General features: G+C 45.7%; 1 protein-coding gene across 1 annotated transcript in view; it reads right to left on the bottom strand.

The window, feature by feature from the left end:
* AGAP3 (ArfGAP with GTPase domain, ankyrin repeat and PH domain 3) overlaps positions 1 to 24,925 on the bottom strand; it is a 1,596,783-nt gene that overhangs the window by 812,304 nt on the left and 759,554 nt on the right. The window contains exon 9 of the mRNA XM_086940918.1: positions 10,098 to 10,190. Coding sequence (XP_086797044.1) covers positions 10,098 to 10,190 — 93 coding nt within the window. The remainder of the gene's footprint in view (positions 1 to 10,097; positions 10,191 to 24,925) is intronic.

The following is a 24,925-nucleotide window of genomic DNA, read 5'->3' as shown; positions in this document are numbered from 1 at the left end:
ATCACCACGGCCATGGAGGCCATGTTAATATCGAACGCCGCCTCCAATCCTGCCCTGGACCTGGGTGATGCTGGTGACAGCAGCAGCCGCAGCAGCCCGGCCAGCGCTGCATCAGAGCCAAGGAGGAGCACCAGGCGCTCCGCTGATGCTGCTGGCCATTCGGAGGGGGCCGAGGGACACCCCAGTGGGTCTGGAAAGCGGGCCAAAAAATAGGCTGGCAAGGGGGGATGATCATACCAGAAGCCTGGACTTTATTTGTTTTGACAGACTCCATTTTTTTATGCACTTCAGTGATGTAACTGTGGTGCATCACTATTAAAAAGTTTATTTTCCAACCAACATTTAGCTGTCTTTGCATCTGTACTCAGTCAGAAATAGTTCTCAGTGATCTCCTCACGTCTGTATCTGCCATCACATGGCGTACACGCCCCAGCTGGCTGTGTCAGTGGCACAGCTTCGTCGTCGTCATAGTCCTCGTAGTCAGACAACTCCACCTCAGTGCCCTTCTTGACCGCAAGGTTGTGTAACATTGCACATACAGCTATGATCTTGCAGCAGGTGATGGGGGTATACTGCCTTGCACCTCCACTCTTGTGCAGGCATCTGAATCTACTTTTCCAGATGCCAAAGGTCCGTTCAACAACATTCCTGGTGCGTATGTGGGCACGGTTATACCTCCTTTGGCTGGGTGTGGAGGGGTTGAGGTAGGGGGTGAGTATGAATGAGCGGAGGGCATATGCACTGTCGCCTGGAAGAGAAAGGGGTCACATTAGACACATGCATACATGTATTACACCTACCTACTATGTGTTATGGGGGTCTGATGATGTGGCTCACCTAGGAGGTATCCTTCTCCAAAATCGCCAGCCATCAGCCGTGCATATATGCCGCTCTGTTGGAATATATAGGAGTCATGGGTACTCCCTGGAAATTTTGCTACCAGGTCTGTGATGGTGCACTTGGCATTGCAGATCACCTGCACGTTGATGGTGTGTGTCGATTTCCGATTGCGGTATATGTATTCGGTGTCCGCTGGTGGGCAAATCGGAATATGCGTGCCATCTATGCAACCGATGACTTGGGGAAAGTGTGCCATCTGGTAGAAGTCCGCTTTGGTTTGTAGCAGTTCTGCGTGGGTTGCAGGGAATGAGATGTATTGGTCCATCCTGTCTATCATGGCGTCAAGGAATATGTGGAAGAACCTTGACAGGCTGCTCTGGCTCACCCCTCCTGCTGCTGCTGCTCCACTTTGATAGCTGCCAGACGCTACCAGGTGTAGGCTGCATAGCACCTGGACGTGCGCAGGGATGGCGTGTGCCCTTGGGGTGTGGTGGTCCAAGTATGGCTTAAGGTCCCTGATGAGCTCAAGTATGGTGTCAGAGTCCAGCCTGTATCTCTGTAGGATCTCAGCCTCAGTGAGCATGAACAGGGTTATCCTCTGTCTGTAGACCTGTTCATTTCTTAGCCATTCCCTCAGTCCTTCCTGCTGTAGCCGTAGCCGCCTCGCAATGACATAGAAAGCTGCCATCCTGCAAGTTGCAATGCATTTTGGGACTGTTTATATGGGTTGGAGTTGGTTACCACCTGATTGCAATCCATGGTAAATACCGAGTGAATTCTACCGATTTTGAGCCGATTTCGGTGTTTCTGTGCCTCCCTACATCTCCCCAACTGTCGGAATCGGGGAATTTCCCGATCGGAGATTTATACGAATCGGCATGTTTTCCGAATCGGATCATGTCCGAATCGGTATTTTTTCCGATTCGGTAGTGGGACCGAATCGGTGATTTTCCGAATCGGTGTCGCTAACGAATCGGTAGTGGGACCGATTCGGTGATTTTCCGATTCGGTGTCGCTAACGAATCGGTAGTGGGACCGAATCGGTGATTTTCCGATTCGGTGTCGCTAACGATTCGGTAGTGGGACCGAATCGGTGATTTTCCGATTCGGTGTCACTAACGATTCGGTACATGGACCGATTCGGTCTTTGTAACCGAATCGGTGTTTTTCCGATTCGTTACATATCCGATTTTCGGTATGTACGTATCGGATTCTTTCACATTCGGTACACATTCCGAATCGGTTTTCTATCCGATTCGTTCTGTTTTTGGTCCCCTACATCTCGATGGCTGTTTACCGATCGGTAAGGGCCAAAAATCGGTATTTTCGGCCGATACCGATCGGTAAAGCCCTACCTACATCGGGCCCTAAGTGTATTCTACCTGTTATACCAAAAAACGTGCTTATATGAGGACCTCCATTAGCTCTCAAATTTAACAAATAACAATAAGCCCTTTACTTTCCGCATTCGAATGGTGACGTGGAAATCCTTACAATTGTAAGAAGAAATGTATCTATATTGTGGTAAACGTGAATACCTGCTATTGTTGAAGTTTCTCTTTTAACCATTGAGAAGACTTCTAAAACAACCAGATATCTGTAAAACATCTGTTCCTTCAATTTGCACAGTAGCCTTGATGGGGGAAATTAATAAAATATTTTTTATAAAGGAAATACTTTGGTCTGTCTTTTATTTGTACAGTGTCATTTGTTTCTTTGCAAAAATTACCTGGTTTCAATTCAGGGTACTAGGTAAAGAACAACGGAGGAGCCACCGGACTTCTCTCTCAAAATGAATCTATGGGGACAGCCTTAGGTCCTTTTCTGAATTTAGGATCCCTGTGAATTAAGGCATATATATGTAATAGGACTCCCTGTTAAGCTTTCTCTAATGAAATACATATAGGTGTCACCCACTTACCACAGCTATATGTCCAATTTCAAACGCTGTGTTTTATTCAGTTAGTTGTGCTTCATCACCTGTTTGGGTAAAGCGAACGTATTTGAGTATCATGCTAGACAAATTAGGACAATTCATGTATAAGAGAGCAAATTGTGCTTTTTTCTCATACATATTGGCAGATATTTGGCTTAATCTTGGAGGACCTATTATCTTTCTGATTTTACAGTTATGTCCAACATGTCTCTCTAATTTTAGTCTTAGCGCTATTCTTGCAAGAGCCTTTTTTTTTAAAAACGTGGCTTATACTATTGTAGCTAATCTACCCACTTGCAGTAAGGTACAGTTTAGGGCACAGTTTAATTATAGCTTATTTCTATGTTCCCAGCTCAGCCTCACGCATCGCGTTTCATGATTTAACGAGACTTATCATGATTAATTCGAGCCTAAAACACGCATACTCTAGTTCGCCTACCTGATAGGTATTGGTCGGCCTCCCTGCTCCTCCGTGTTCCGCGTCATCTGGGTAAATGATTGCCGGGACGCGAGGTCTGTTTAAGTACTGCCACTTCCCTCTTTCACCCGGAAGTGGAGCGATTAGCCGATGTACTTTAAGGAGTATATATTTTATTTTGCCCATTTTGTATTATGTTATGTCTTAATTGTTCCACAACATCGTATATTTGATTAACCTTATCGTTTAAAGCAACATGTCCCATGAGGGATCCAGGTTAACTATGCAGAGATGCAGTCTGTTCGAAAAATGGGGGGGTTCAGTAAACTGTACATGTCAAGTTTGGGACATGTTTAACATGCCATATACTACTATAATAGAAGATTGAGATGTCAAAGTAGAATCGAGCCTTCCCCAATTCAAAATAGCCGCCATCTTCAATAATGAAAACGAGTCAAATATAAACACGTTAAAGCGTCTAAAAAAGATACAAAACAGGAAGGCGCCTGGTGAGCAAAAACCTCTGCGGGTTGTTTTTATTAATCCATTTTCTCATAGAAAGGCACATGAAAGACTAGGTACTGTAAATACAAACACGCTCCGGAGGTACTACTTCCGGGTCACGAAAGTGGAGAAACATGGTAAACCATGCATTCTAAAAAGACCTGTTGGCTCCCGACATAGGTAAAAATTCCCCAAATGTTGTGGAACAATTAAGACATAACATAATACAAAATGGGCAAAATAAAATATATACTCCATAAAGTACATCGGCTAATCGCTCCACTTCCGGGTGAAAGAGGGAAGTGGCAGTACTTAAACAGACCTCGCGTCCCGGCAATCATTTACCCGGATGACGCGGAACACGGAGGAGCAGGGAGGCCGACCAATACCTATCAGGTAGGCGAACTAGAGTATGCGTGTTTTAGGCTCGAATTAATCATGATAAGTCTCAGGCTGAGCTGGGAACATAGAAATAAGCTATAATTAAACTGTGCCCTAAACTGTACCTTACTGCAAGTGGGTAGATTAGCTACAATAGTATAAGCCACGTTTTTTTAAAAAAAGGCTCTTGCAAGAATAGCGCTACGACTAAAATTAGAGAGACATGTTGGACATAACTGTAACATCAGAAAGATAATAGGTCCTCCAAGATTAAGCCAAATATCTGCCAATATGTATGAGAAAAAAGCACAATTTGCTCTCTTATACATGAATTGTCCTAATTTGTCTAGCATGATACTCAAATACGTTCGCTTTACCCAAACAGGTGATGAAGCACAACTAACTGAATAAAACACAGCGTTTGAAATTGGACATATAGCTGTGGTAAGTGGGTGACACCTATATGTATTTCATTAGAGAAAGCTTAGCAGGGAGTCCTATTACATATATATGCCTTAATTCACAGGGATCCTAAATTCAGAAAAGGACCTAAGGCTGTCCCCATAGATTCATTTTGAGAGAGAAGTCCGGTGGCTCCTCCGTTGTTCTTTACCTAGTACCCTGAATTGAAACCAGGTAATTTTTGCAAAGAAACAAATGACACTGTACAAATAAAAGACAGACCAAAGTATTTCCTTTATAAAAAATATTTTATTAATTTCCCCCATCAAGGCTACTGTGCAAATTGAAGGAACAGATGTTTTACAGATATCCGGTTGTTTTAGAAGTCTTCTCAATGGTTAAAAGAGAAACTTCAACAATAGCAGGTATTCACGTTTACCGCAATATAGATACATTTCTTCTTACAATTGTAAGGATTTCCACGTCACCATTCGAATGCGGAAAGTAAAGGGCTTATTGGTATTTGTTAAATTTGAGAGCTAATGGAGGTCCTCATATAAGCACTTTTTTGGTATAACAGGTAGAATACACTATATGTTGTAATGTACACCAGTTAGGAAAGTAAAGACTGTATACAGATGAATGATCATGTGTTGAATGAACATATATCTAAAATAATGTTTTTTCAATTCCTAGATTAATTGTGAACTGTCAAAGTGTCCTGAAGAAGGTGTAAACAATATAAACTCACACCGAAACGCAGCGTCTACCTTTGTACTTTGACCCTTTTTTAGCTTTGTTTCACTTTTTGTGAAAATTTTATTGGATTTTATTTAGATTGTAACCCTGACGGAGGCATTTTAATAAATTGTGTTTATACTTTTCACTTCACTGGTGTGTTTACCTGTTATATTTTTGATTATCAAATATTGTTTGGAGGTACATAAATGGATAGTGCTTGATATTCACATTACTACTATATTATGTTGTGATTACTTAAGGACCCTTTAGAAATGAGTCTTGCCCTAGTATTGCTTTGTTCTAGTCAGTATTCCTGACCCTATTGAGTCTACTACAAAACACAGGTCTCTCCTTTTTGGTGAAACAAGAGCAGACACTGTTAAACTTTAGGGTGATGAGACAGAAGGTGGGGACTGAGTTTTTTATCAGGAGTACATGGAAATCCTCACAATAGCCTTAACCCCTGAGTCACAGTGAACATTGGCCAGATTACCCAGAGATTGCTACTGATAAACAAAAAGTAAAATGGATGGGCTGGATTGCAATGACATATCAACATCACAGCGCCAGACAAGGGAAGCCCACAACAGACAATAATATGAAAGACACTTCTATGGTCTCGCTAGACTTTGCTGATAGTCCCTTGCTTGACCGTTTGATTTCCAGTTTGGGCGAGGGTAAGTGAGTTAAGCTAGTTGATCTACTTTTGGGTTTTAGTTTCAGGCACACCCCAGAGTATACATTCTCATCATTTCAACGACTCGCACACCCACTACTGACCGAATGCAGCCATTCCTTCTTAGATCAATATGCAACATACAGCAGGAACACTAGCTCCCTCGTAGGAGACGCTCATGACTAAATATTACATTTAAATGTTTGAGGCGTTACAGCCCTCATCAAGGGAGTCGCGCTTCTTACTATGCTTAAAGTCTCCAACTTCGACATACGTCTCCTAAATGAAACCCATGTCCTCAAGAATGACTGGGGCTCTCTGAGATGCAGATGGTTCTCTCTTCCTGCAAGAGAAGTGAGTAACCATACTATTAGTCAATAATTTCAAGAGGAAAGTCCTAAACACAGTCTCTGAAATAGCCAGGAAGCCCTGTCACATGCCATTACTTCTCCAGATTGGGGAATACTGATTGGGAGGACTTACTATGTTAGACACCGCACTGAAAAGATCGGTGGGTCAGACCTCATCCTGGCAGGCCTATGACGCACCCTGAACCCCACCAATAGAGACTTAACTGTTAACTGCATCCCTTCGACATAATTACTTCTTAGGGACAACACAATTCCTGGTTAGAGCATTACAGCTCAAGATTAGCATCTCATACCACTCGCTAATCTTTGTCACTCTGAGAGACTGCAATCACAGAGCTCAGGCCACATCGGGTTAAACAACAACCTCATGAAAAAAGACTGCCATACAAAAGGTGATCCAAAACTTCCAGCTGGACAACGAAAGTATAGAAGCACACATATCCAATCATTAGGACACTTACAAAGCTGTGACCAACAGCAACTTGACCACTGTTGTGCCAAAACTCAACACATCAAGGAAAAATAGGAGGGCAGAACTTGAGGGAAGGGTGAGAGAACTCCAAGCCAACCATTAACTAACTGGGGCATGCAAGGTCTGGCAACAACTGTCACTGGCCAAACAACAGCATAGTATGCACTATTATGCATGTAATAAAGATACTACAAAGGGGGAAACAAAACTGATAAACTGCTTGCCTGTAAACGCTTAAAGGAAAAGTTAAACAGATCAACAATCCAAAGAACATACTATTACGTGACATTACCCATACAATATAGCAGCACTTTACTCTGCAGACACTATACCCAAGGCAAGCATAAACTCCTACCTGTATGCCATCCAGACATAGGTCCTCAAAAGCAAGTAAATATCTTAAGAACTGATAGAGGTAATCTCTGGGATTGCTAAATTGCAGGTCAATTAAACTCCTGGACCTAGACGGTTACACACCCATTGTCTACAAGTCCTTCTGCCCACTCATTGCACGGATGTAAACTACCCGTATAACGCCTTTGCAAATTCACACTCCCTCATTGATATAATGAAATAAGTGGTTATAACCCTAATCCACGAGCCTGGAAAATAGCCCACATCATACGGATCAGCAGCCTAATCTTTAAATGTTAGAGGACCCGGATCAAGTTTATTCCAGAGACAGTGTGCAGTGGTACACTATAAGAATTCTGCATATCCTTGACAAAGTCACTTGCACCAAAAAAAGTCTCTTCTACTCTCAGTAGACACTTAGAAGACTACTGACCAGGTCCTTTGGCCCTTCTAAAGGGAGTAAGTACTAAATAAGTTTGGTTTTACACCTACATTTAAAAAGTGGGTGCTGTGCGCATAGTCATGTCCTACATTCCTGAGTATCAAATGTATTTAATGGGTCTAGGGGCACAAGGAAGGGTTACCCACTTTAACCCCTGTTTTACAATTAGAACCATCCTCTTAATCACAGGCATAAAAATCAATAGCTAGAGCATAAATAGGTCCATGCTGACAATCTGTTGATGACCATGTCAAAACCTCCAGGCTTCGTCCAGCCCTGATGCATGACCTTGAAACATTCCTCCTGGTGTCCAGCTTCAACATAAATAATCTGGAATTCCAGGTATGGAACCATAACACCTCACAAGACACTCAAGACTTCCTACAGGCGTCCTTTCAATTAGCATGGGCGAAACACTATGTATAGTAAGTACCTAGGGGTCAAGATCCATCTTTTACCCAACAGAAGATCAATCCAAAATGTCCTAATAACAACCAATCTAAAATACCAGCAGTCCTGGCAACTAGGTGGTCTGTTCTGGAAGGGCACGATCACAGTGATTAAAATGAAATTATTTCCTAAAATCCCTAATGTGATTTTACCTACCACTACATGCTTCTTATCGGATGAAAACTAAACTCCAGAAGCTCATGTAAAATTCGATTTGACCTGTAAAGTGCAGTAATCTGGAAGGATATAAAGCACTGAATGGCAAATAAACATGTCTACCTACCATTACAGGAGGGAGGCTTGGGAATCCTCAGTCTCAAAAACTATTATCTAGCAGCCTAATCAGATAAATTGTAGACTGGAACAGGACTGTGTCCGAGAAACACTGGAGCTTTACAGAGCAACATATAGCAAGATTACATATATGGAAGGTGCCAAGGCTGGCTAAGAGAAACAGACCATGCGGCGTCTATCCATCTCCAGTCACCAGAGCCACAATGAGCACATAGGTTAGGATTAGGGGTGGGCGGAATTTGCGTAGTCGTGCTACGCAAAGCTCCGCGAAACGGGAAATAATCTCTGTGAGCACACAGAACTTCAGCGAACATGCGGAATTGCTTGTTCTGCTTGGTCGTGATGCTTTTTTCTGTACGCGAACGCTGTTTGCGTGCTCGGGGAGAAATATCTCGCGAACATGCATTTTGAAAGCGTGAACAAGCAAAAAATTTAGTGAAGACGTGGATCGCAAAATTTTTGGCACGTGGTACGCAAAATTACCCAAATTCCGCAAGGGGAATGGAATTTACCGCCCAGGCCTAGTTAGGATGTCCATTCTGAGGGTCTCTGGTCCATGCCCTTTCCAATCACCCCTATAATAGGTCAGCCTAGACTTATCCCCCGGTGATTCAGGATACATCTACCTAAAATGGCAGAAAAGCAAACCACTCGACCTTGGGAAATGTTTATAGTTTTCTGGTCCCATGCCTAGAACATAAACTCTAGAATTAAAGGTTAGTGGGAAGCCAAGCGTATCCTTAAATGCTTTCGCTACTTTTGCCTAGACCAGCGCCTTGAGACCCTCTGGGTGAGTAGTGCGCTATACAAATTTTAACTTGACTAACTTGACTTGACTCCCATCTAATATGCAAGTCATCTCTCACTGTACATCACCTCCAACAATGCTGCGAAGCATACAGAACATATGATGTATCCCGACTGGGGTAGTACCATTTATAAAGAGTTTTGTAATGAATTTCATTGTTTTTTAAAAAGAGTGTAGCTTTATGAATACTCCTCCTAAGTTGGGCCCACTCGCTTGGGGAGGTCTTTGTTCCCAAACATGTTCTCCAACTGAATAATATAAAACTACTTCTGTATTGAAGGAAGCCTCTTTGAGCAAGGCATATCGTTTAGAAATCTCCCCTTTTGTACCTAATAAATTACTGATAATTTTTTCAAAAAACCTTTTAGCCATTTAATTTTCGAGAATTACTGTTTAGAGCATTCACAGAATTTGTTGAGGAGCAGTCCTGTGTTTTACTTGACATTTGAATTCCATATCTGGTAACAAGAAATCAGCAGATATGTAGGTTCTTAAAATGAAAACATTGAAAGATAAAATAATTGAACTACAGAACTATTGCTCTGCGTATTGAAGTATGTTCTTTCTCATCGTCACTTCTTCTCTGGAGATTCTTTTGGAGGACTTCGAAAACCTTGATTAGGTGGACACCCTGGTGCTTTTCTTTTGCTGTATCATGCTGAATGCATACCTTTTACCAATGGAACAATGAAAATGCAGGAAAAAGATCTTTCTAGGTACTTAAACATAATTCGGCCAAATTTCAAAAGTGCAGTGACCATTGATGTCACCCACTCTACTATATCAAACTGCCACTTGTGTGAAATCAAGCTTGGCTGCATGCATGTGAGAGTTTATGGCGGGTCAGGGCAGAATTTCCGTTTTTTCCTTTCCATCCTTTCCAAGCATTGTCCAACAACGTGCAAGCTATCGGAGGACAAGGCCACAGTACAATAATTATGCATTTCTTATTTCTTTTCCGCACACAAATTATTTGCAAAATTCAGTTGCAAACACTAGAACATTTACCTGCTTTATGGGAATGGCTCGACCACTACCAATAGAGTCCGATTTGCACTCTGAGACCTTCTTCTCTCTGTCGGGCTCAACACTCTTTCGAGACTGGAAGACAATTAGAGAAGAGATCAAAATTACAGCACCCCAAGAGCAGAATGGCATATGCATTTACCACGGACACAGTAATGGAGGACAACCTATCAGTGGAGGACTGCAAAAGCGAGGAAGCGTGGAAAGATGTGCAGCCTCAAAAGGTGAGACAGTTAAAGGACACACTCAGCAAGCAGCAAAGACAGATAGCTTCTAAAGGATAGATATGGATGGGAAATATACAGCTTTATTACAGACATATTAGGTAACTGGGAACATGCCTTAAATGGAGAGTCAGAGATGGGACACACAATACATTGCTGCAGATCACACTCAATAATAGCACCCGCTTTCAAAAGGACTGACAGCGAAAGGACAAACACTGCTTCATGACAATCACAAGCAGGAAAAACATGGACCCTCTAAGTGACAAATAGGGATGGGGCACAGACCACTTTATGCGAGCCACAATCAGCAAGGGGTCACAATCTTGAAAAGGACTGACAGAGATGAGGTACATGCCACATTATTACCGACACAGCACATAATGGTGCACAGTCTCAAAAGGACAATTCGGGTTGATTCACATTACCTTCGAAAGGACCGACAATGATACCATATACCGCCTAATTTCAGACACACTCAGCAAGAGGTTACAATCCTCAAAAGGGCAGACATGGATGGAATGCTGGGCTTCCTAGTTAAACCCTGGTGAGTGTTATCTTTCAGCCCCAGGATTCCATTCTGTAGCAGTTGTTGCAGGACCCCTGATTCTCAAGAAGCTTTTCTGCTGTGTTAAGTCAGGTATCTATATTTTCCTTACCTTGGTGTTGAAAGCACACACAAGTCATGTAATGTACCAAATGTCAGTAAGAGAAGCCTTTAGATGAGAACTAGAACATTTATCTAAGGAAGTCAATTCGAAGAAATCGAGCCGTCTGAATGGCTACCACCTGTTGTAGTAATTCACAAATCCAATGGTAAGATCAGATGTGTGTGGTTCTTAGACACCAGAATGGTGTGTTTGTGTGGACCATAACCCATTACCTAACAATGGCAAAATGTTCTCCCTCATTAAATGTGCTATGGTCTTTTCCACACTTGATCTTACTTCCGCATACCATCAAGTGGCTCTACATGAAGACTCCAAGTCACTTACCACCTTCATTATGCTGTAACATGCATACAGATATAAAAGGATGTATTTTGGATTAGTACTTGCTTCTACAGGTTGTCAATGGATGATGCATAATAATTTTAAAGGGATAAAAATGTGGTACCATTTCCTGATGACATTCTGATATTTGGAAAATTGATGAAGGAGCATAATGACACCTTACACAAGGTGCTTAAGATTTAGAAATATGTTGGTTTGGAGATAATCAAAGACAATGATTCGTTTGATGTGGTATCAGTAGACTATTTAGGCCATTGTATAACCAAAGATGGAGTTACTCCAAAGAAATGTTTTGTGAGGTCCATTGTAAAGGCATTAGAACACGCATAAAAATCTAAAATAATTTTTCGGTTCAGGTAAATACTATGCAAAGCACATACCTTTATTTGCTGACAAAATATTTCATATGAGAACCCTAATGAAAAAGAATGAAAATAATGTGCGGAGTAGATAACGTGCAAGAGACTTCAGTGCAGTAAAGAAATATATAGTTCAGGCACCTGGTTTAGGTTCATTTGACACTGGGTGTAAATAAATAATTTTACCTGATGCCAGTAATGTTGGCATTAGAGTGGTGCAATTATAGGAGCAATTAAAAAGACAGTGACATCAAGGTATGCTTCAAGATCCTTAAGGGTGCTAAAACTAGCTACTCAACTTAGAAGAAAAGACACTAGCTCTCTGGTGGGGAGGTGTGTGTATAGATCAGAGTTTGAAGTTAGAACATATCATCAGCTAAGAAAGTATTGTATCACTGTACATGGGAAGCTTGCATTTGTCATGAAGTATACCTTGTAATGGAAAAGCAGCATAATGAGTATGATCTGTAATGTTGACCAGACGAAATAAACAAATTTATATAGAAAAAGAACATATCATCTGTTACTGATAAGAGTTATTTTCTCAAAATGTTGTAAAAGAGCAACCCCAAAGTGGAATGATGGCCATACAGACTGCAAGAATTTCATTCCAGGGTCAGGCTAGAAGTGTACCAGCAGATTGTTTGTCTAGGTTACCTGTTGCAGAAGTTGGTAGTTAAGAAATGAAGGAGAAGAACGAGTAATATTGTGAGGACACGGAATCTCTGGAAGCCCAGTCGGAGCACTTTTCCCCTCACTGTTCTTCCTCTTCCGTTATGTATTTGCAGAACGTCCCCGGGGACTACTGTCCCTTTAAATCTTACGCCTGGCCCGGTCATGTGACGGGGTCACATGGTTCAGGGAGCTTGAAGAAGGAAGATGCAGGAGTAGGAGATTGTTCGCTGGGACCGGCTCACGAGGAGGAGCAGACGCTAGTAAAGACCTTCGAGGTGCTGCCCAGGAACGACCCATATCACCGCGGGAGGACGAGGAATCTGCTATCAGCGAGGAAGCTTCCCAGCAGGAGGAGAGAGCGGACGACCGAAGAGAAGGGCAGCCAGACCCTAGCTGGCAACTCGTAGACGCCCGCCATGGCCCAGGAGGAGGGCCGAGGCTCAACAAGGTACGGGGATGCCTTGGGCTGGCGCTGGGAGGAGACCGGGTTGAGCCGAAGGGTGGGGGTGGAAAGGGAGAGCAAGCCTAGAACAGAATAACCACTGCAAGAGCGCTAACGACACTGGTGATGGTAATGGTGGCATTTCCCTACACTCCCCCGGCATACCCGCGACACCCGAAGGAAGGAGAACCCCTTCCTGACCACTCTTTTCTTTTTTTTTCTTTCCCCACGGTCCTGTCCGATAAACCACGAAGCACCAACCCAGTCGGTGAAGCGAGGGACTACAACAACACACGCAATTCTATGTCAGGACCGGAGGCTTCGGATTATGCTTTTCTCTCTTCGCTGTTTATTCACATAACACCACACAGCAGCCAGAAAAGCATCAAAACTTGAAAGATTTTTTGTATTCCAAACACAGGAATATCAGAAAACATCATAATAACATTTTTAATAACTACAAGTCCCATGAGATCAACATTAGGCAGTCCTTTCTTAGTGTCCATAAATCCCAATATAAGGCGTCCATCCTGTGAACTCCTCCTCTTTCTTCGCTGCTTCGCAGCCAGTTAAGTACTATTCTCCCTCTCTTTCACAATTTTGTGTCTGCTGAGGTCTTGTGTTTTTCTTGCATATTTGATATTCTATTTGCATAGATTCTTGCTATTGCTTTGGGGGGTCTGTGGGGTTTTTTCCCTTCCAGAGCCCCTTCCATCGCGGGGACGCCTTCGCCCTTTACACGATGTCCCCGTGTGTTCCGCGGTGTTGATTTCGCCGCTAGAGGGCGCTGTAGCGTCTCGCCTGCCCGCGCGCGGCTTCCGTCTCGCTGATTCGAGCCGTGCTGGGGAGTCGACGTCGCCGGAGACCTGCTGCCGCCTAACCCTGACGCCCTCTTGGGTTGTACTGTCCTGTGCTTGAACGCCCCATTGGGGTCTGTACTGGTGGTTGTGACCACGTTGACGCCCGCGGGCGATTTTCAGCACCTTTTTCCTGCATCGGCTTCCGCTGGGGTGTTACCCGCTCAAGCGCGCTGGGAGGCGGCGCGACCCGGTCTCTGGAGAGAGGGTCGGCGCGCTGAGAAGGCTGGTGCTGCCTTCTTGACTGCCTGGTTCCGCCGGCCTAAAACCTTGCTAACCTCCGGTTGGCCCACACGTGGCGGTTTGTCTACGCCATCGGAACCCTCAGATACCTATTTCTTCTTTACTGCGTTGTGGACGCCATGGCTGAGGGGTACTACGTCGAGGAGGAGGAGTCACACTAATACCTCCAAGACGACGAATTCTATGCGGCTGTGGATCAGTCGATTTACCGTTGCGTGCAGGAAATCGTAGGGCCTATGGAGGACATGCTATCGGCCCGCATTGTGGAAGAGTGTGCCAAGTTGGCGCCGGGCCTCGCGGGGATGCCCGCCAACGATCCTAGCCGGCCGCCGGCGGCCAAGAAGCCACGTGGGGACGCGGGTCCCAGTGGTGCGCAAGGCGTGGACAAGGACGCTTTCGAGCGCCTACGAGACGCTTTCCTGGCTAAGGCGTCCGGGTCTGCCTCCGAGGCGCCCCCGCCTCAGACTCCTTCGACGCCGGCGGACGCTGTCCCGGCCTCCCCGGGGGGTGTTTCCCCCGCGGATACTGACGAAGACGAAGACTCCGTACGGTCGTGGCGTCCGGCATCTAACTCGACGGAGTTGCCCAAGGACACTTCGGGCATGCTCGACCCGGATTAAATCATGCACCCACGGTCGGCTGCTTGGGCGCCTGGGGACAAGGTGGTGCAATTTGTGGCGGGCCGCCTCCGCAAGCCCTTGGAGAAGGAGGCGTGCAGTTGTTTGAGGGGCGAATGCCCCCACCCGACTTTGGATGAGAAGGTGGCTATGACGCAGGAACTAGATGGAAAGATGGCCACCTTCATGGCGAAGTTTGTAAAGGACCCCCGTAAGGGGATCGACCGTTCTTGGCGCTCCTGTCAGGACAAGCTATTGGACACCATTGGCCCCCTCACCAAGATCCTGGATATGGCCGAGGAAGCCAAGGTGTCGGGCAGCGCCATATGCCCGGAGGTGTTGTCCAACTTTGCGCAGCAGGCCGTTATATTCCTGGGGAACGCTAACTGTGCCCTTTCAACCGAACGGCGTTGGTCGCTGCTGATTAAGCTGGACCCCAAGTTAGGTGATTTGGCTTCATCGGAAGCTGGCGCTGTGGCTCAAGGAGGTCTCTTTGGGGAGCCGTTCATAAAGGAGCTGGGAAAGTTTGTTTCCACTTTCACTTCCCTGGACAAGGCCCAGTCAACCATCAAGCGGGTCTTCCACCAGCGTTTTTCCCGAGGGGCTGGTCGTGGTAGGGGCCTCACGACCGGCCGTGGTGGTCAACAACAGCCCGGTAAAGGGCATGGCTCCGGCAGAGGAGGCTACAACTCCTCTGCGAACTACAACAACTTTTACCCAACCAGAGGTCAGCGTTTCCAAGGGCGCGGAAACTTCCGGAACGACTCCGGCGGCAACAATTCACACGGTGAGTGTAATCCCTGCGGATCAAGTTGTTATTGGGGAGAGGATGGCATGTTTCCCCCAGGCATGGGCGGCTATTACGACGGACGCGTGGGTCCTTCAGACCGTGCGGGGGTTCCGCATAGAGTTTTACGATCAACCGCGCCAGTTACAGCCTCCTCGACCCATAACTTTTTCTCAGCCAGACGTGCTGTTGATCGACGAAGAAGTCTCGGCGCTGCTGCGCAAAGGGGCTATTTGTCGAGCAACGCGTCACCCCGGGGGTTTCCTGAGCAATATTTTTCTTGTGGAAAAGGTGGACGGGGGCAGACGGCCAGTCATCAATCTCAGGGAGTTCAATGGCTGGGTAGTGTACAACCACTTCAAGATGGAGGGTATCCATCTGTTGAAAGACGTTTTGCTCCCTAACGATTGGATGGTCCGTCTGGACCTCAAAGATGCGTATTTGGTGGTTCCCATTTACCCCCCGCATCGCCGTTTCCTCCAGTTTTGCTGGAAAGGCATGATTTTCGAGTTCAAGGCCCTTCCGTTCTGTCTTTCCTCTGCCCCTTGGTGCTTTACAAAAATTCTGCACCCGGCCATAGAAACCCTGCGGAGTCAGGGGATTCGGCTAATCGTCTATCTCGACGACATTTTGCTACTGGGCCAGGACCCGAGCAAGTTGGCCGCTCATCTGTCCCAGACGATCTCCCTGTTGCAGGGTCTGGGGTTTATCGTCAACAGGGAGAAGTCGGTTTTCACGCCCGCCCAGCAAATGGTGTTCCTGGGCTTCGTGGTGGATTCGGTAAGCTCGACTCTCAGTCTGCCGTCAAGGAAGATGGCCAAAATCAAACATGTGCTACGGCAAACGATTTCCAAATCGCACACCTCCCTCCGGCAGGTTGCCAGAGTAGTGGGCCTTCTCTCGTCGTCAATTCAGGCAATATTTCCGGGCCCTCTTCACTATCGGGCCCTTCAGCGACTAAAAGCGCATCATTTGCGCAGGGGGCTCTCTTACGACCGCTTAATTCCCGTGTCGGTAGAGGTCAAGGAGGAAATGTCCTGGTGGCTCGCCCACATGGAGGCGTGGAACGGCCGAGCGATTTTCGGGTCCGTTCCGGACTTGGTGATCGAGTCCGACGCCAGCAGGTCCGGCTGGGGCGCCCGCTGCGGGGATTTCTCCACAGGCCGCGCTTGGTCGTCCGATGAACAGCGACTTCACATCAACTGCTTGGAACTTCTAGCAGGTTCGTTCGCCGTCCGTTGCTGGACGAGGGACTGGGTGAAGTCATGTGTCCTTCTGCGGATGGACAATGTTTCGGCGGTTCGGTATGTGAACCATTTAGGGGGTCCGCGATCGCGAGCACTAGCGGATCTGGCAAAAGACTTTTGGGATTATTGTGTCGCCCATCAGGTCTCGGTAATGGCAGAATACCTGCCGGGACGGGCCAATCAAGTGGCAGATTGGCACTCGAGATATCTTCGAGACTCCAGCCTGTGGAAGCTGGATGTTCAAGTGTTCCACTGGCTGGCGGCATGCTGGGGTCCTTTTTCCATAGACCTGTTTGCATCCCGTCTGGACTTCCAGCTACCGAGGTTCTTCAGCTGGAGACCGGATCCCTTGGCGGAGGCGACGGATGCGTTCCTCCAGGACTGGAGCCAGGAACGACCGTATGCCTTCCCGCCTTTCTCCAGGATAGTGCAGGTCGCGTCCCAGATTCGCCGTCAAATGGCGGACGTGGTGATGGTGACACCCGTGTGGAGGTCGCAAGTGTGGTTTCCAGTTCTTCTGGAACTTTCCTGGGATTATCCAATCCTACTCCCCCAGCTTCCTCGTCTTCTCCTCAATCCAGACGGGGTCCCTCACCATCTCCTCCAGGGTTCTCTCCGCCTCATGGCATGGAGGCTTTCAGGCGACGCTGGTCGCTCCCTGGCCTTTCGAACTCAGCTCAGCACTTTTTGTCCAAGGCCTGGGCAGGCAGCACTGCCAAGAGGTATAGATCGGCTTGGACCAGGTGGGTTCGTTGGTGTCTTCGACGGGGTTTGGATCCCATGGTCGCAGGCCTCGTTCCCATCCTGAATTTTCTGGCGGAACTTTCTACTGCCGGTTTAGCATACCGGACTATTAACACGATACGTTCTGCCATATCAGCAGCTCATGTGCAGTTGGATGGAGTGGCGGTCGGGGAACATCCCCTTGTGTGTCGGCTCCTCAGAGGAGTGCGTCTGGCTTTACCGCCGGAGCCACGATATTCCGTCCTGTGGGATGTTAACGTGGTGTTGAACCTTTTTCTTTCCTGGCAGCCTAACAAGTATCTCTCCTTAAAGGAACTATCAGCTAAACTGGCGATGCTCCTCTGTTTAGTGTCATGTCGCAGAGTGTCTGACGTGCGTGCCCTAGATGTCACGGCGAGAGCGTTTTCCCCGGATGGGGTGACCTTTACCGTGGGCCGCCGTACGAAATTGGCTACGAGGTCTATTTCTTATCCGGCATTTGCAGATGTCCCTAAGTTTTGTGTTGTACAGTGTTTGAAAACCTATGAGGAGGTCACAACGGAACTTCGCCCTCCGGGCGAGCGGCAATTACTCATTGCGCTGCGCAAACCTCACAAGGCTGTCTCTTCCCCCACTATAGCCCGGTGGGTGCGTTGGGTAATGCAGGAAGCTGGTATTGATACAAAGCAGTTCGGAGCTCACTCCGCAAGAGGGGCCATGGCCTCCAAAGCGTTTGTCCTTGGGGCACGTTTAGAAGACCTCATGCACGCTGCAGACTGGTCTTCGGATTCCACCTTCAAAAGGTTCTATTTTAAGCCAGTGGTGGATATTGCTAGTTTGGTGGTGGACAAGCTTTGAACAAGCATAATCCGAAGCCTCCGGTCCTGACATAGAATCGAAATTTGCCTAGCGTAGTAACGGTAAGTTTCAATTCTATTAAGGACACGTAGGCGAGGATTATCCCACCCATACCTCCTGCGGAGATCCCGCCCGTACTGGTGTAAGTAATCTCTTTCCGAATTTCCATGTGGATTATTGTTCTGGATTGCATGTCCTTGACTTGTGACGTTGTCTTGTTACCTTGCCTTCGAACCCAGCGGGTATGGCTTAGCTCACGTTGTTCTTTTTTCCGCCAGGGAATGATGGTGCGAAACGAGATGCTTGAGACTTTGGCCTGACTCGCGACGAAGAAAGAGGAGGAGTTCACAGGATGGACGCCTTATATTGGGATTTATGGACACTAAGAAAGGACTGCCTAATGTTGATCTCATGGGACTTGTAGTTATTAAAAATGTTATTATGATGTTTTCTGATATTCCTGTGTTTGGAATACAAAAAATCTTTCAAGTTTTGATGCTTTTCTGGCTGCTGTGTGGTGTTATGTGAATAAACAGCGAAGAGATAAAAGCATAATCCTCACCTCCGTGTCCTTAATAGAATTGAAACTTACCGTTACTACGCTAGGCAAATTTCGATTGTCCACCAGCAACCCAGAGAAAGGAACGGACTACATCTCCCATAACCCTTTGCAGGAAGGACCGATTCAAGACTCCTTAAAGCCCCTATGGGAAGAACATTTCCCTGTTCTATATAGACGTTTTTTTTCTGTCTTCACCACAAATAAACCTTAGTTTGGGTGAACACTACACTAACTTGTCCTGGTCTGCTTCTCGGCCTCATTACACGTGGTGTCAGAAGTGGGATCTTGGTTCGCCTCACTATGGAAAATTTAATTCAGCAATTAATCCGTGGCCAAGAAAAACTGGAATGGGCGGTGGAAAAACAAATGACTTCTGCTCAAGCAGACCGGGGAACTTATGAGAGACAGTCTGGCTAATCATGCAGACCAATTGCAGAAAGTGGCAGATGATAGGTGGGTGTCAACAAGACAACTCCAAATAAGGGCGGGACATGGGCCGAATGTATCTCTCCAAAAATATGTGACAGGAGAAGACTCAGTCACCTTCCTTCTTAATTTAGAAAGGGCGGCCAGGGCCTCTGTGTGGCCCAAAGCTAAATGGCCTTTTTTCGTAGCCCCTCTCCTTACCGGGGAAGCACCAGCCGCTTACCAGGTGGCTAATCCTAATGGCAATACTCCACATGCAGAAATAAAAGTTTTGATATTGGACATATGGGCATGGATGCAGAGGCATATAGGGTACGGTTTAGGAAAGAACGCAGCACCACATCAGACAACCCCAAAACTCAGTATTTCAAGTTAAAAGCGGCAGCAGAGAAGTGGTTAAGGCCCCATTCACAGACAAAGGATGAAATCATGGATATGATTTATTTAGAGCAGTTCCTGGAGGCCCTTCCATACCCCATTCAAAGGTGGCTGAAACAACACAAACATTTAAGCCCTGAACAGGCGGTAGAAATGGCTACTACTTTTTATAGGGCATAACCTATGGCTTTACCTTGGGATTCTGACAAATCCACAAACCGATGGGAGAGGTAGTAAAACCTGAAAAGAAATCCCTAAAGACTCCACTGGAGATAGTAAAGCCAAGAACACCCCGCTTAGATCCACCTCCACTGCGTAATCCACAGTGCTTTGAATGTGGAGAGTGGGGTCATATAGCACGAAACTGCACCCGGAAGAAACCACCCGAAGAGCCGATGAACATTGGATGTATTTCCCGTTCCATTTTATATTCTGCGGAACTAGGACCCAGCTTCCACGTAAGTGTCCAGATAAAGGGTATACAAGTAAGGGCATTGCTAGACTCAGGATGCAAACAGTCAGTTATTCTCCAGTCCATTGTGTCACCTCTCCCCAATAAGGTCAAGGACTCCGTGCCGATTAGGTGTGTACACGGGGATGTTAAGGTTTATCCTGTCATACAGATCCCTGTAACTCTTCCCCAAGGCCAGATCATAGATATCAGACTTGGAGTTGTCCCTAACCTACCCGAGCAAATGATAATAGGGCAAGACAATCCCTCATTCTCACATATGCTAAAAAAAAACTGCAGAGAGTCATGTCCATATCTGAAACACAGCCTACTCTTATAACACAAGCCCCCTGGGTAATAGATAGAAGCTTCAGATATGCTCCAAAAAATTATCCTACCCTTTAGTCGGCATGGGCTCAAGTTCAACAAACACCACTTAGTTACCCTTCTTTCCCAATAAAAAATGACCTGTTATATCGCATAGGGAAACAAGAGGATGATCCCCCAATTGTTGGTATCTCAAGCATTTCGGGAACAGGTTCTTTTTTTTGCTCACTCGCATCTGTTGGCGGGACACAGGGGGGCCCAAAAAACCATACAGATGTTATTGCGGCATTTCTATTGGGCTGGTATTTTTTCGCAGGTCACTCGCTTCTGTCAAGAATGCAAGGTCTGTCAAAAAAAGAACCCGTACAAGACACCGGCAATGCCATTACAACCTTTACCGCACGTGGGTAACCCATTCGAAAGGGTCGGTATGGACCTCATTGGTCCTCCTCCATGTACCAAGAAGGGTCACATCTATGCTTTGGTCTTGGTTGACTATGCTACGAGGGCCCACATGCATCAATCTCGGCTTTTGCGATTTCTAAATTGCGATAAAAAGCGATTCGCAATTTAGAAATCGCAAAAGCCTATGCATGATTATTTTTTAAATATTTTTGCAATTCGGTAGAAATCGCTATTTCTACCGAATCGCATAAAAAATGCGATTTTGAAATTGCGAATTCGCAATTCCCATTCATTCCTATGGGCCAAAAGGCCCATAGGAATGAATAGGAATTGCGAATTCGCAATTTCAAAATCGCAAATCCTGATTGCATTTCAAGGGTGGTGAGGGGGGTTTAAATGAACCCCCCCTGCACCCCTGAAATGTATTTTTCGCATCTTGTTGCACACACACATGTCCTAAGGACATGTGTGTCCGTAACATGAATGCTTTTAAAATGGGTTTTCTGTGTTAATAACACTTTTTGCAAATTTACCGAGTAGTTCAACTACTCGGTAAATTTGTCCCTCTAATTGCGAATTCGCAATTTCAAAAGTATTCATGCATTGCTTTTAAGAAATCGCAAATTTGCGATTTCTTAAAAGCAATCGCATTTTTGGAAATCGCAAAAATGTTGCGATTTCAAAAAATGCGTGATGCATTCCAAAAAGCATTTTTGGAATCGCAAACGGCCGATTTTAAGGAATCGCACCGTTTGCGACTCCAAAAATGAATGATGCATGTGGGCCGAGATATCCAGAAGCCTTCCCTTTAAGAACCCCACAACCTGAAACATTTCAGAGAAACTCCTGGAGCTATTTTCACGGGTCGGTTTCCCTCGGGAGATACTCACTGATCAGGGGACTCCCTATGTCTCCAAGTTAATAGGGCAAATCTGTAAATCTTTAGATATTTCCCACATTAAAACGTCTGTATATCATCCCCAGACGGATGGACTCTGTGAGCGGTACAACGCCACTCTGAAGTTGACATTGAAGAAGCTTCTAACCGTCGAGGGTAAAGAATGGGACCTGTTGCTTCCTCTAGCCTTGTATGTCGTTTGGAGCCAGGTTCAAGCCAGTTTAGGATGCTCCCCGTTCCAACTCCTATATGGGAGAGAACCACAGAGCCTTTTGGAAATCACTAAGGAGGTATGGGAACAGTAAAAAGAAGAAGATTCCAAGACTTTTCTTGAGTATACACAGAACCTCCACTCGCGACTACAAAAACTAAAGGAATTTGCTGATTCCAACCTAGAGAAAGCCCAAATCCAACAACAAATGGTATATATCAAGGGGAAGAAGTGGTGCCACCTCAATCTAGGAGATTGGGTGTTGGTTCTTCTACCTTTCAACCTAGGGAAACCAAGGTCAGGGTAGCAGGGGCCATATAAAGTCACGGAAAAGGTAGGTTTAACTTCTTACAAAATTCAGCAAAAAACCAAAGAAGACCCAGCTGTACCATATAAACCTGCTTAAAAAGTGGTTAGGCCCCCCCCCCTCAAGACGTGTATAACATAGGCAGACCACCCCAGAACGAAACCACCCTGGAAGAGCTAGGTGTCAATCCTGATCTAACTAAGGACCAAGGTAGAACCCTTCACGATACCTTGAGTCCCTTTTCCCATCTCTTTTCCAACATACCAGGCAGAACCCTTCTAACTGAACATGCCATAGAAACACAAGTAGGGAAAATAGTGAAGCAGAAACCCTACCGCATACCAGCCGCTAGAAGACAATCCATAGAAGAATAAGTGAAAAACATGCTAGACCTAGGCGTCATAAAACCATCTAAAAACGACCGGTCCTCCCCCATAGTGCTCGTGCCAAAGTCGGACGGCTCAGACCGCTTTTGCATTGACTTTCGCGCGGTGAACTCTATTCAAAGTGCGACTCTTATCTCATACCTAGGGTCGATGAGTTAATAGAGAAGTTAGGGGAGGCTCAGTACATTACAACCCTTGATCTCACAAAGGGCTATTGGCAGGTGCCTCTCAAACCAGAAGACCAGGAAAAGACCACCTTTGTTACAACCACGGGCTTGTACGAATTTACTGTCTTACCCTTTGGGTTGCATGGGGCACCTGCCACATTCCAACGGCTCATGAACAAGGTATTACAACAACATCAGGATTATTCCTCTGCGTACCTCGATGACATCGTTATATTCAGATCACAATAAGAGAGTTAGGGTATATTGAAATCGCGCTTCTACCCCAAACTAAATTATCGAAATAACAACAAAAGGGCGATTTGATTGGGTGCCAAAGGTACTCAATCAAGCTGTCTAAACAAGGAACTTAACCCAGTGAATAAAACAACACGCAATTAGGTGGTAAAAAGAATCCTCACTCACCACCTAGTGGTGACATGCTTCATCATTGGGTTCTCACTGGAAGGACCGAATGTCCTCCCAGTGTGCTACTACGCCTGCTTACAGCGGAGCGGGTTTAGTGTGTGTTGAGTAGTGCCAACCAAAAAAGTGTGAGAATGTGCAAGCGTTAAAAAATGCAGAGTTGTGACTATCAACAGCTTTATTAAGAGTCCAACTCGCATTGGTTAAAACAAGTGAAAAATAGGACTTATACAGTGGTTCTTTTATTGAAAACCAATAGTCCTGAATAAAACGGTCAACATGTTTCTGTAATGAGCCAAAAAAATCGCTCTGCATTCGTCAGGACCTCTTAGTTAATCTTCCGGCGGTGTGCACGCGCTAAGGCGCACCCGTCCGTGAAGATATCAGTGTGAAAAAGTGAGATATATTTGTTTTATTACTCACAGTATTACCCATGGGGGCACTCGCAGTATTGACTGGGGCCCGGTTTATAACAAAGGTTAATTCAATGCTCCATGGGCAACCACGGCAGAGGTAATCTTCATGCCGTGCTACAATTCAGCCGGCGGCTCCCTGCAGTAAACCTATCTCGTTCACTTCCGTGGCCAGGATACTCACACTGATATCTTCACGGACAGGTGCAGCTGTGACTTCAAGGAATAGTGGGGCAATATTTATCTCGTGGAACGTCAATGGCTTAAGATGCCCTCGGAGGCAGAGGCTTATTCTTAAACATTTAGAATTATCAACTGCACAAATATGTCTGTTACAGGAGACACATCTGAGCTATGAAGAAAGCATCGCAATCTTCTCAAAGGTTACTTGGGTAAAGAGCTTTGGTGCTTCAAAACAAACAGCCCAAAATAGAGGGGTCGCCATATTAATTAGAAAAGGGACGCCCTGTGATATAAAAAAAGCACAGTCAGACTCCTCTGGCAGATGGTTGATCGTTACACTAGCATTTGAAAATCGTGATATGGTCTGTGCCTCTTTTTATGGTCCAAATTCGGACGATCCAGATTATATCCATAAATTACAATCGGTATTGATGCTGGAGCCGCCACCATACGTGATAGATGGAGATTTTAATGTCCTGATCGACTCCCTTAAAGATAGGTCTGATTTAAGTCATTATAAAGGTGCAGTGAAGGTACGTCGGGCATTAGTTAACATGATCCACGATATGGACCTAGTTGATCTATGGAGGGAAATAAAACGAAACGAGAAGGGTTTTACCTTTTATAGCAAAAAGTACTGTCATTCCTCCAGGATTGACTATATTCTTTTAGATAGAGGTTCATTAGCTAACATAGGGGAGATTTCAGTGCTCCCGAGTCATTTGTCTGACCATGCACCTTTACATATTGTATATCAGATCAAGGAGGTGCAGCGGCGGTCGCTAAGGTGGACCCTTAACAGGACCAAGCTGCAGGACCCCGATGTGATTGCCGCTGCACAAGCCTCGACCTTGGAGTTCTTCATGTTGAACTCAGACTCAACAACACCCGATGTAGTCTGGGACGCCTATAAAGCCTGGCTCAGGGGGAAACTCCATGGAGTCATCTGTTATAAGAACAAGATTGAAGCGTGGGTACTAAAGGGTATCGAAGAGAGGATAAGTGGCTTGGAGAGAGAAAGGGACAGAGCTAGCAATGGGGACCGGGAGCAACTCATTCAAATCTTGGGGAAGTTGGAAGAGGCTAGATCAGAATATAGAGGGAGACTAGAAGCCAAATGTAGGGCACAGTGGGATACTAGTAAGATGCAGAATTATGAATATGGAGAAAAGGCTGGTGCTTTATTAGCATGGAAAGCCAGAACCGACCAAGCTAGGAATGACATAAA

Source organism: Lissotriton vulgaris, chromosome 10 (genome assembly GCF_964263255.1).
Source record: "Lissotriton vulgaris chromosome 10, aLisVul1.2, whole genome shotgun sequence".
Classification (NCBI taxonomy): domain Eukaryota; kingdom Metazoa; phylum Chordata; class Amphibia; order Caudata; family Salamandridae; genus Lissotriton; species Lissotriton vulgaris.
This window is presented reverse-complemented; position numbering and strand designations above follow the sequence as displayed.